Source organism: Bidens hawaiensis, unplaced genomic scaffold, assembly GCF_021521415.1.
Source record: "Bidens hawaiensis isolate Kalapana, Puna unplaced genomic scaffold, B.hawaiensis_p1.1 tig00002414_1, whole genome shotgun sequence".
Taxonomy (NCBI): Eukaryota; Viridiplantae; Streptophyta; class Magnoliopsida; order Asterales; family Asteraceae; genus Bidens; species Bidens hawaiensis.
Window position 1 is genome coordinate 804039 of NW_027491131.1, and position 13899 is coordinate 817937.

General features: G+C 34.5%; 1 protein-coding gene across 1 annotated transcript; it reads right to left on the minus strand.

Annotated features, from left to right (window-relative positions):
* Window positions 1-584: 584 nt before the first annotated feature.
* Window positions 585-4831, minus strand: LOC143619186 (auxin efflux carrier component 3-like). Its single transcript, XM_077091183.1, has 6 exons — window positions 4233-4831; window positions 3247-4124; window positions 2738-2823; window positions 1404-1561; window positions 1253-1329; window positions 585-1073 (listed from the first exon to the last, which is right to left on the minus strand). The coding sequence occupies exons 1-6, from the start codon at window positions 4758-4760 to the stop codon at window positions 1007-1009; spliced, it is 1794 nt and encodes a 597-aa protein (XP_076947298.1). The 5' UTR covers window positions 4761-4831; the 3' UTR covers window positions 585-1006.
* Between the last annotated feature and the right edge of the window lie 9068 nt (window positions 4832-13899).

The following is a 13899-nucleotide window of genomic DNA, read 5'->3' on the forward strand; positions in this document are numbered from 1 at the left end:
TATTTTAGTTGTATGATGTTTACTTGGACCTTAATTCACTATAATATGCCTAAAATAAATGATTTTATACCTTAAACGAATTAGAAAACGAACTAAGGCTTAAACGATCTGTGCAGGTACCCCCGTCGCACCGCGCGACCACCTAGGGTGGTCCCGTCGCGCATCGCCCCTGGCCACAATGGGGAAAGTTTCATTTTTTTGCATTTTTAGTCCATGTAGTTTGATATTTGGTCAATTATTGAACTTTTTATGTTTTAAATAAGGATTTAGACATTATATAAAGTATGAGGGGTATAAATTGCACATTAGAAACTTAAATATATTATTTTTATTTAATAATGAAAATCTAAATTATTTCCGGTCGGTTTAAACGTAAACGAAAAATTCGAGATGTTACACAAGTTATATGATTGTTGATGCGTAGATTTTAAGGTGTGAACTAATCGCAAATGTCACTATACAACAGGGTATATTGTTATACAACAAAATTTTATAATTATAATTCAAGAGAGTGAGATGGAGATGAAACATAAGGGACTCCAAATCGAAAGACAAATATATTCAATAAAATAAACATGTCATGCTTCATGTCTCTTAATCATAATGATTCTAAAGTAATTACATTAAATTAAATACATAAAAACAAACAATATTGTTTATGTTGCACTAACATGCCAATATACAACTAAATATTCATTCTTGTCCATAGACCATCAAATTTGTCATGTTCCTTGTTTTCCTCTTACATCTCATTGGTTTCTTGAATATTTAGTATCTAATTTTGGAAGCTTATAACTTTGGGGAGCAAAATCCTTATAATCAAGGTGAGGTGCACATATCAAGTCAAAAAATGTCACCTTCCAAGTGTTTTTGAGTCTTTATACGAATTCGTGATAATTTAACGAGCTTAAGTTTAGGTAAATCTTCGGTCAATGAACTTGTTGGATGACTAAACTTTAGACAATCTATCATCAAGATTTCTTCTTTGTGTTTTGTCTCATATATCTCACAAACCAAGAAGAATGTAGTAGAGTAGAGTTATCGGCAACGCAATCAACATTCCAAATATCACCCTGTATAAATCCGAAAATAGTTATAAGTAAAACACAATTGTATAAACGAACGAGGATATATAACTATATTTACATGTGAATATAACAATAATATGTATTCTTGGATAGTTGTTATGCTAAATGTTTACTTTTAGTGTCTTGCTTAATTAGTATTTAGTAGAATCTTGTGTAGTGCTTACCCGGTGCTAAGAATTGCTGGATGAACATTGTACTCTTTAGCAAAAACAAACGGTACAATTCCTTGTGGAAGTGCAGCCTGGTGTTTACCATTCAAAGTTAATATTATAGGATTGAATGCTTATATATGATCAGCTACCGATCGAACAATACCTGTACGATGGCGACACGCAATAGGTTTCCACGAAGGCGAACGATAAAGGAAGCGGCCACCATAACTGCTGGTCCGGTTAAAAATCTCACAACCATTGAAAAAGCCGCTACTGAATTTCCACAAGCTATTATCTTTGGTTGAAGTGCCATAAACAAGCCTTCATAAAAACAAAAAAATTTATTTTATTTTTAAAAGACGAGCATGTAACAAAATACTATGTTCGCATATGTAGCGAAGTGGTTTATTTATGTAACAATAACATGTTATAAAGTACAAAACAATCATGACTTTTTCATGTTAATATCTAAGAAAACAAAAATATCTAGACAAATTTGATAAAAAAAATTAAAAAAAAAGATTTAATCCGATTTTTAACAACTAATGAATAAGATTGATGTTGATTTTTATCATTAAGAAGATGTACCATAATGGGACCGCAATCAAGTCTATTTATTTACTCAATAATCATTTAATGTCTCAATAATATAGAAACAGAATCAAATACATTTTATTCTTAACATGAAAACAGTAAGAATCAATTTGCTGTTATTTATTAGGTTTATTTTTATAGGTGTTTTGTGTTATTTTTTGTTTGTATTTGTTAATTTTTGATTATGAGACGTTATAAGTATTTGCTGATTTATATTTTGTTGTTATTCTTAGATTTTTTCTTTTGCTGTTATAAGTATTTACTGGTATTTGCTGTTATTATTTTGTTCTTGATTTTGAATATTTTGTTGTAATTTGTAGGTTTTTTCTTTGTTATTATAAATAATTGTTTATGTAGATTGGTATTGAAGTTGATATTGTTTTTTACGTTCTCATTTTTTTATAAATTGGTATTATTTCCTACGTTCTCATGTTAAGACTAAAATGCACATGAACTTTCCCCCAATAATATATTCATAACAAATTTAATGAAATTACAAAATAGTAGTGAACTGTATTATATATTTTTTCACTATTAAAAATTAGTAACAGATTTAAAATAAGCAAATAAATAGTTTAAATTTATTGGTGTAAGGTAAAGTATTTCATGCATTCGTCCCATATTCACAATCAAACACGACTACAATTTATTTTGTAACCTTTTTATTAAAGTTATGCTAAACAAAATTGAGATGAAATCATAGTAGTTGATGAGAGTTAGAAAGAAAATTTTATTTATTACATTTAAATCAAAAGATAAAATTATTTATATAACGGTTACCGCTATGTATTTAAAACTGGTTATATATTATATATTGAGGGTTGCATTAACAATAAATCAATAATAATAATTGATAATCGATAAATTAACATATCTAAATAATTTAACTAAAAGAGAACTCACCCAAACTAAACATGGCCATTCCCAAACCAGCATCCGAGAGTATTGAGATCGATTTCGAAACTATTGACGGCATTTTCACATCCCACCTGTGATCATAAAACTCGTTAAAACATACACATATTTAACAAACAAGCCTAAACTGAACCTCATTTAATTAACAAACTTGAGCCCGAGTTTATGTTCCAAACTTAATCGAGCTCACAGTTCGAAACAAGTCTATTAATTTAAACATAACAACTTTAACTATATAAAAAACATCTATTAAACACCTAAAAATATCATTTATATACATTTTCACAAACTCAAACTCTAATCATAAATTAAACAAGCCAAGCTTAAACTTATACAAATTCAAAATCAGCCTAACTTCTAAAGCTTTTTTATAAAAAAAAATAAAATAAAATATAGAACAAAAGATAATTTCCAAACTTTTATGATTATAAAAAACAAAAAAAACATTATAATATTTTTTATTAAAAATAATTTAAAAATAATAATATTTGACTTACCTAAATGAAACAAGAGCCCAAATGAGTCCAATGAGACTAGAATAACTGTTTGGATTTCTGATAAGTTTCCTCCACACCATAATCAATATTAACCGTGTCATCACACTCGCTGGTGGCATCTGTTTTCCGGTATTCGATTCAAGGCCCATGACCTCCTTAGCCCGAATATCCGACGAACCTGGACCCAGTTTCGTCTCCCGCTCCCTCCCCTCATCTGTTTCCGGGTGGTCAGACGACACGACCATCCGGATTTCCTTAGCATCATTAATATTAATATCCGCGCGACCGGAATGCCCGGTCACCGCATCAAAATCATTCCCACCGAACACGTGGATCCCACCGCCATCCGACACGGGCGAAGTACTCGAGCTCCACACGAACATGTGGAGCTCCTTATCATCATTCTTCGCCTTCGGCTGCCCGTTCGACGGTTTCGGTTGCAAAACGGAAACCGTCGACGCAATCTCCAGGTTTGGCGCTGGGTAAGCGCCAGCGCCAAACCTGGGAGAATTCAATGGCCCGGGAGCTGTACTCTCTTCAAAACTCGAGGGCCGAGGCGTCGGCCCTCGAGACGACTGGACAGAGTAGACCTCTGCCGGGCCGAAGTTAGATAACCGCCCGCCCGGAAACCCCATCATGGAGTAGAAATCCGAGTGGTTAAAATTTGACCCTCTCGGTGTCTGGTTTCTCGACGAGCTTAGACTATAAATCTCCGCCCCTGTTAAATTCGAGGGGCGGGGAGTCATTCCACTAAGCCCAACCGAACGTCGAGAGACGTTCGATTTCCGCACCGTCACGTGTAGCTTCCCATCTTCTCCGATTTCCGCATCCGTTTCTAAAAAGTCGTGCCCATCCAATGACACAACATCTGACTCCACCTGTTACAATATATTAGTCAGAGTTTATTATTATCATTATTATTACTACTATTACTATTACTATTACATCTAGTTATATATAAATAGTTGATTAATAATATATAACACCTTGAATGACACAATGGAAGCCGCAGTTTCCGGAAACTGTTCCATAATAAGAATTTTTGCCCCGCGGTACTCGAACAAGAATAGTAGCAATGTATACCATACTATACATTGCATCACCACCACCTGAACCATCAAGCTGCCCGAATACTCACCATACATCGCAATTAACAACGGAATTCCCATAACCAAAGTATTCGGTAGCGTGGAGACCGAAAATATCGTAATCATCCACTCGAGGCTCCCGTTCTTCGCGAACGCAGCCCAAAACCCGAGCACAACGAGCATAATGATCTTTTGTAGCGAATCAGCCGCAATGAATCGAAAATTCATCTCGTACGGGTTGTTTAAGGATATGAAGTGGAAGGAAAGTAACGGGACGGCGAAAATAGCGACGAATCGGTTTATGCCCGAGCATTGGTCGGGTGAGAATATTTTCCACCAACGGACACTGCCGTAGGCGAGGATCATGGCGACGTATAGTGGGACCATAGCCGCCATGACCGTGTAAAAATCGTGGGCGGTAATCATTATTGGTTATAGATCTAACTGAAATAGAATTTTACGACGAAAATATTATTAAAATAAACCTGACTAGTAAGAAACTAGACGGAATAAGATGGCAATCTAAAGATTGATTGAAGTGATTAACATAAAAAACTGGTGGTTAGAGAGAGAAAGTGAGGGGATATTGGCATTGGTTTAGAGAGAGAAAGAGTTTGATTGGATTGTGTGATTGAAAGACAATGTACAGGAAACAATTGTGTGTACATATATTGGTGAGGATATTGAAGATAAGGTGTATAATGTGTACGGCTAGTGTTAGTGAGCGTTGACTTAATTGTTGACCAGTGGATACGGGTCGGGTCGGGTCGGGTCGGGTCGGGTCAGGTTCGTATATCCATGAAAGGAAACTAGACGGTCTTTTCAAGTAGAGGTACACAAACCGGTTTAAAACTCAAAACTGGTTTGGGTTGAAACCGGTTCCGTTTGGTCAACAAAAGTCAAAAGCGGTTTATTACCGGTTTCGGTTCGGGTTGAAACGGGTTTCTTACAATATTAAAATCGGTTTCGGTTCGGGTTTTGATCGGTTTTAGCCGGTTTCGGTTTGGTTAACTGGTTTGGAACCGATTTTGGTGGAGAAAGTAACAAACGGTTCCGAGTCTACGGTTTCAATCAGTTCTAAACCAGTTCGGTTTTGATTTGACTTTCGGGTCGGTTTAGTTAGCCGGTTTATTTGCTCATCTCTAGAGTGTAGCTCCTCTCATGGACCAATCCACGTCATTGACGAACAATTTATTGGAGATAAGTCTAAGAGTTTAGTAAGATAGTAAAAGCATTATGATTATTTTTATTAGTTAACAAAATTCGAGTTAATAATCTTTGTATTCTTTCTCTACTCATAATTTTTTCGTCATTTTTAAGCATTTCTATTGGTAATTTTGTGTGTTTTTTGTGTTATTTTGATTTTGAATCGGAATAGGGAAATTTGTCTTAAGTTATTAATCGCAGTGGTGAAATCGTTTGATTGCTATGATGGTGGAGAATGGCTCTTGGTTGAGGCATTTTAGAACATGGAAATTTCGACAATCTTGATGTTTTTCTTCGTGGTTCCTATATTCGAACGACGGGTGAAGTAACTGTAACTGTAAGACACTATTTTTGGATAATCTAACAAAAAAAGTTCGACATATCCCATGTTATATGCATTTAATCCATACTTAAAATGATATAAACATGTCCGACACTACCTACATTTAATGCTAGCAACAATCACATCTTTCGTGTCTATAAATACCTCGTTTACTTGGACATGTATAAAGTCCATAAAACTCTAGTACTTACTCTTACGTCGCAGCTTTATCGTAGGTTAGAAGTGAAGTTGAGTATTCTGGCTTAGAACTTTGTCTCGATGTTAAGCCTATAGCATTTTCTAATTTTGATTCTGATTCATGTACATGTTTTAAGATTTAAAGCTTTCAAAAGGGAAACGTGAAAAATGTTACGTATTTATATTTTATTTACAAAGAAATTAAACACTATACAGAATTCAGGTGAAGTTTCTGAAGAAGATGATGGTGCATATTTAGATAAAATGGTTAGATGTCGCCATCGATTTCATTTTTTGTATCCTAATAGCTTTTTTATCAACAACGATGAATCATCATTAATAAAAGCGAAGCGTAATATAAAACATAAAGCACAAACTAATCTATGACCAAATTCCGTTTATCTTAATGCTTTTCAAACTCGATACTTCTTCACAGGTAGCAAACTAAATGTCATCCATTCGGTTGAATCGATTGTGGTTGAATCAATTGTAAGTTTAGTTACGAAACGAATGATAGAACTATTCGTTCGTGTAAGAAACTGATACATACCCAACTTTCTACAGGTAAGTTGATACTTTTCAATTTTCATATCGCACTTTACATAATCTTTAGACTTCTAGAATTAGAATATTCGATATTGAGATTTATTTAAGCTTAAAACATAAGCAAAAGAATTCTAGAACTAGATAAGTAAACACTTGAATAAAAGTATCTTTATGTTCATAAACATACACAGTCTTGATTCGTATCAAATTGATTTGGAAACACTTTTAGGACCAATTTTAAATGATATTTTTTTAATTTCACAAAATAATTGCAATTGATTGAAAAGTAAAGGTGGGATGGGCCATGCTTTGTAAAGTTAAGTCTATTCCCATGAAACCTTTTTCATCAACATGTGCTTTGAGGGCCAAAGTGGTTTCTTTCATTTTAGGATTTTAGGTGTCACATAAAAGAAAATGTAATTGGGAATATAACATTTGTGAATGTGAAAATGATTTGAAATGATGATTGTAAAATTGGTAAAGGTATATCAGGTATCGGGGTCGTCCAAGAGAGCTCGATAGCCCTTTAGGCGTTGCACGAGTTATAAAAATAGGCTTCAAAATATATTGAAAGAAATTAAAAACTGATATAATATATAAAATATATGAAAAGGAATTGAAAAGTTATGTTATGGGTTTATAATCTTGACAGGCCTTGTATAAATGCCTAGCCATATTGCTACACATGCTCTAAGTCGGGTCTATAGAGTGTAATATTATGGGGTATCATATAACATTTGTGAATGTAAAAATAATTTGAATTGATGATTTTAAAATTGGTGTATATCGAGTTTAAGGGTCGTCCAAGAGAGCTCGATAGCCTTCGTAGGCCTTGCACAGGTTATAAAAACGAGCCTCGAAATATGTTAAAAAGAAATTAAAAACTGATATAGCATATAAAATATGTGAAAAGGAATTAAAAACATATGTTATGAGTTTCTAATCTTGGCGGGGCTTGTATAAATGCCTAGTCTGCATTACTACACATGCTCTAAGTCGGGCCTATAGAGTACAATATTAAGGAGTAACATATGACATGTTTAAAATTTACCTATGATGTTTATATAGCTTTTAATGTGAAAGTTATATTGCACAAATAGGTGGCAAACCTTTTGTGATTAGGTTGGTGTGGTATGTGATTTATCTTTTTGAGATTGATAAAATAAAATTTTAATGTTAAATAAGAAAGAGAAATGTGTCAAATATTACCGTGTTGTAATTTATAAAGGGTTAAGTATATCAAAATGTTTATTAAGACATCAACACGTATTTTACTCGATACATGTAATTTAAGTGTAGAAGTTCAAAATTACACTTTTAGTGTAACAAACTTTGAAAAATGATATATCAACTGAACATTTTGTGCTAATGACATGACACCCGTGTTTCAGACATTCATTATGTCAGCTATGTCTCTCGTAATGAGTTTGAGTTGGGTTTTGGTTTGAGGAGGTTAAGAGTAACGGGAAGGGCTATGATCGTGCCGTAAGGTTGGTAGCAGGAGGTGAAATGGGTATTAGAGGTGCACAAACAGGTTTAAGACTCAAAACCGGTTTGGGTTGAAACCGGTTCGCTTCAGTCAACAAAAGTTAAAACCGGTTTATGATCGGTTTCGATTAGGGTTTGCCCGGTTTGGGTCGGCTTCGGTTTGATTAACCGGTTTGGAACCGGTTCTGGTGGAGAAAATCAGAAACCGGTTCCTAACCTATTGTTTCAATCGGTCCAGACCGATTTATATATAATCAGTTTCAAACCGGTTCGATTTTGATTAGATATTCAGATCAGTTCGATTAACCGGTTTATTTCCACCAGGGTCAGTGGCAACTAGAGCCATAATGGTGGTAAAAAGAATTTTATTTACTCAATAGTTAAAATTATTTGAAAGTGAAAACTAATTAAAATAAAAAATAATGTCTTTAGAAAATAACTATAGCTACCACGTTGCAACATACAATTGGGTGATATAAATAAGAAAAATGACAAAATTACTTAAATGGATGGTTAATCGTTGCAACATATAATTGGATGACATAAATAAGAAAAATGACAAAATCACTTAATTACTTAAATGACTAGTAACTTAATCTTCATGTTACTTGACAGTTGATACATACAATGACAAGTTTTAAAATTTGAGTGTATAAGTGATTTTTCTTAAATTCACAATTGAACTTGGTTAATATGCTACTGATGCGTTCGACACGTATCATCCCTTCTCTCTTTTATGATGAATAAAAGCTTGGTTGCTTGGTGCAATCTTGTTTTGAGTTAGTGAACGGCAACCTGGTGCGGAAATGGCACTGGACTACGACCTCACTATCTGAGTGTGCACCCCGCAGGTTAGGTGATTGCTTGAAGCTCTTACAACAAGTGATGGTGGGCCCTCATCCGGACCGTTGGAAGTGGCTAAATGACCGTCGGGGTCTTTCTTGGTTAGCTCCATGAAGACATTTTGTTTAAGGCCCAAAACCAAGTCGTCTCCCTTGTTTTAGATTGGAATATTTGGGTTCCTACTAAACCAGTGTAGGGGTAACAATCCAAATAGCGCATCTACAGCTACAAGATAAGACAATCGTATCTACCGGATATAGACAAAAGGAAGATCATGACTAACTACTATAGATGGAAAGGGTGAACCACAAGATCACACCTAGAATGTACCGAGATAGTACGATAGGTAGACGCGATCATGTCTCTATAAATACATAGCTATATTGTAACAATGTGAGATATATTAATTTTACATAACTTTACACCTTCAATTGTGTGTTTTCATATTTCACTCAATATCTCTCATAAATCTATTATCACGTCATAAATCCAAAAGTCGACCATGACCTAAATGCATATAAGTTAGGTTTTTCTTTAACAACCAACATCTTTGATTGGAATGCTGAAATGGATAGGATTCTGTCACACCCGCTCTATGAGCCATGGCGTGTGACCAATAGTGAGTATCTATTTTGTAAATATATCAGAGTTACGGATTGTTCTAGCGAAAAGACTTTGTTTAAAATATAATATTTATTTATACTAAAATTCTTTGGATATTAACTACCAAGTTTAATTTATAAAAAGCTTTTATCCGATTATAACATTTTAGTAATTCTAAATTGAGTTATCTTCATGTAGGGAGCATCTATCTTCATAAATAATTTGGTCCCTAATAATCTTTGTATTCCATACTTCTCAAGATTCTATGTTGGTTTTCATCTCCTTTTTAGTTTCGGCTAACTCACATCAATCGAATATGAGTTTCTATGTAAACCACACGAGAATATGATTCATTTCAACTACGCACATCATAGAACCACGTTTATATGTCAGTCTCAAAACGAATTTGAGTTTCATTTTAAACACACGAGAATGCGATTCAGTTCAACAAAAACACACATTTTGGAAACACATTTGTGCCCTTGTTTCGGCGTTATGTATTTCGTTTACTTAATTACACGATATAAAAGTTAGGGGTGAGCAGAAAACCGAGTTAACAGAACCGAAATCAAACTAACTGAAAAAACCAAACCAAAGAAACCGAATCGAAGCATTAACCGACGGTTAATTTTTTGTATTTTCGAAAAACCGAATTTTCGGTTTCGGTTTTCCATTATTTAAAAAACTGAAAAAAACGAACCGATCCGATTGATGGTGATGAAGATTATGAAGATGATGATACCTGTGACTAAACTTTGAAGATGAATAAGATGATGAATAAAAATTGCGACCAAACTTTTAGTTTTTATTAAGAACTTTGTTGAAATTTAAACTCTACTAATATAACAAATTTGTATTCGTATGATTTCACGTAACATGCGCCTATTTTTGTTTTTTGAATTCTATATATATGTGGTACTCTAACACGTTCTTATAAGTTTAAAATCATCATTTCATTTTTTAGTTTTTTTTTTACAATGTCTACACAGAATTGAAAAAAAAAACAATTATAACCAAACCGAAATCCAAAAAACCGAAAAACCGAACGGCTTGTATATCAAAAAACAGATGATTTCGGTTTCAGTTTCACCTAATAACCAAACTGAACCTAACCGTGTTCAGCCCTAAGAAAAGTACACAATTTATTTTAAAAAATACAAAAATAAATATTGAGTAAAAAGAAGTGGTCCTAAGATAGGTAGAGTCGTCCAAGCCGCTTGCCGTTCGCTCGGAAATAACTCGCTCGTTTTTTTGCTCCATTGTAAACAAGCCCCTCTGCTTGGCTCGTTTTGTAAATATGCCAGGCAACGAGCACAGGTATGCTCGGTTCGATTCGGCTTGAACATTTTTAATTTATTTTGTATATAATTATATATGAATAAATATATAAATATGTAGACATCACACATAAAATATAAATACATCCATTTTTTAAACTCTTTAAAATTTTTTTTATTCTGTCAATTTTATAGTATCATTAGTTCGATTCAACGTTTTCATAATACTAAAAATTTGTTTACATGCTCATTATATCTCACTTTAAACTTTTTTCACCTGAAAAATTAAAACCTATTACGCGTTTGTCTAAAAACTACTAATTTGTATACAAAATATATTATTTGAAGCCTTCAAACTTGTTTCTTATTGAAACTTTTAGAGTGAAAAAGAAATAAATAATGCTAAAAAATCGCTCGATGTTCGGTCGAAAAATGCTCGATTCGATTTTGGCTCGCTTTGATTTTCGTTCGGTTCGAATTTCAGTTGTTCGGTTCGGTTGTAAATGAGCCAAGCAACAAGCAAACATTCGCTCGGTTCGGGACGGTCTTTTAATTTCTTTTACAATGACCACACATAATTGAAAAAAAAAGACAATTATAACCGAACCTATACCCTAAAAACTGAAAAACCAAACGGTTTGTATATTAAAAAACCGCTGACTTCGGTTTCGATTTCGATTTCGTCTAATAACCGAACCGAACCTAACCATGCTCAGCCTAACAAAAGTACGTAGTTTATTAAAAAAAATATGTGGAAATAAATATTGAGTAAAAAGAAGTGGTCCTTAAGATAAGTAGTTTAAAGTGACTTTTATGGAAGTTAGGAAGGTGGCTGGGGCATGTGAGCCCAAAGAGGTTCATGTTGTCGGCTTAATGGGCTTCACTCTGCCCACAATCACCCATGCCCATCGAACCATATCGAGCCAACTTTCCTACACATCACACCTTTAAACCAATTTGTGTGTTTGCAATTGGTCCATTGAATCTTAGCTATACAAATGTTACATCAACTCTAACTAATGGTTACATGCTTTGAGACGTTTTTGTTGTTTACATCAAAGTTGAAGTATAAAACATCATTGCATTTTGTTTACTTCTTGTTATTCACGAGCTACTATTTTATAAAATAAAACAATTTTATTTTTAATTTTGTAAACAATGTATTTATCTCTTACTTGTGAAAAAAAAATGTATTCTAAACATCGTGTTGACCTGGCGGAAACAAGAGGGCGTCACGAGGTCAATATCACAAAATTCGTAGGATTTTCTTTATAATGTATTTTTTTTTGTTAATACATGAATTTAATCTATTAGGTTTGTTTTTCCAAAGGTAATTTGTAGTCTTCGAACCATGTCTGCAAACATCTATAGAAGAATAGGTGGACCAAGTCTCTGCAGTCTGTAAGAAGAAGACTGTTTGTTTTTTAACGTCTGTAGAGTGCTAAAATAAGCCGAAATTTAAACAATTTTCCAAGTGCTCAATTCAAACCTAAACATAAACAATTTTCCAAGTACTCAATTCAAACCTAAACATAAACAATTTTCAAGTGCTCAATCAAACCTAAACCTAAACCTAAACAATTTTGAAGTGCTCAATTCAAACCTAAACATATTCAAACAAAGTGTCAAATTCAAACCTAAACACTATTCAAACAAACTGAAATTCAAACAATTTTCACAAAACATAACATACTTGGTTGCATTACCTAGTGGTGGAGATTTGTCGGTGGTTGTGGCTTGGAAGAGGTAGTGCGGCAGCGGCTGTGGGGGTGGGGGTGGGTGGGGGGGGGACAACTAGGTGGGTAGAGGAGGTCAACGGGTGACAATTGTGGGGGTTGATGCAAGGGAGGCAACAATGGTGGGGGTGGAGAAAAGGGGGAATCGTCGGCGGTGTGGGTGGAGGTGAAGAGGATTGCGACGGGATGAGGAAAAGAACTGATGTTTTTTTTACAAGGATTAGGGTTTTAAACTTTGAAGAGCTTAGAAGACTATAGTCCAGGTTTTTAAGAATAAGAGGGCATATGGATCTTTTTTTTTTAATGAAATATCATTCAAAAAACAAACACACTACAGACCTAAACATTTGCGCTGGTCTGCGCAGACAAAAGAGGTCAAGAAGACCTTTTCTGAGAAAACAAACACCACCTTAGTTGTAATTAATATAGAAGAACAGGTTTGACGCGATTACTACTTTTAATAAGTTGTTGTAGACATCACTGAAAAAAATACTTGTTACAAAAGTTTTTGGGTTAGCAAGCATATTGAACGAGTCAAACCGAACACATTTAAAAGTAGTAAAAGGAAATCACGATTGTTCCTGAGCTTAAACCAAAAACAAAACAATTAACCGGTTGATCCTAACCTCATGAGAACGAAGGTAGGGTTTCTCTTATCTTTGCTTTTGGGCTCCGGCTTTTCCATAACCTACGGTTAGTTATCTTTGAAATACATCGGAATTACCTTTTTTCGAAAACTAAATCAATGGATAGTGAACTGTTAAGGCTTTAATCGGTTTCTATATGTTGAAAAGAAACAGCGGATTTTTGACGGAAGTCTTGTTGGTAATTGCCCCAACACCGACATTCACCTTAAAATAATAGAGGTTAATCTTTTCGGAGATCCAATATCATAGCATCAAAGGAATTCTCATGGATTTTTTGTCGTTGATGTTGTTTGTGATACTTATTTGTTTAGCAATGAATTATAAAATAACAATAATATTTATTTAGTTGTTTTTTTAGAACGGCGACTTTCTTATATTTAGGCTACCGTGCTCTCCAGATTTGGAGAGCCCCGATGCCCCACTCTGGCTAGACTATGTTGTCTTAACCGGGCCCACGCTGGCTTCAGATTTTGGCTTGGGCGTTCCCCGGGAAGCCATACTGCTGACTGCCACTTGACAGCCGTTGTGCCACCACAAGAGCAGAACTCTTTGGCGTAACACACGGTGGGACGAAAACCCGGGTGGGCTCAGGATTCAAACTGACAACCTTTGAACAAGGCCTAGCTCAAATCCTTCATTACCAATATCCACCCAAATATGACATAAGTGGGATTCGAACTTGAGTCTCCGCTGGAGAAC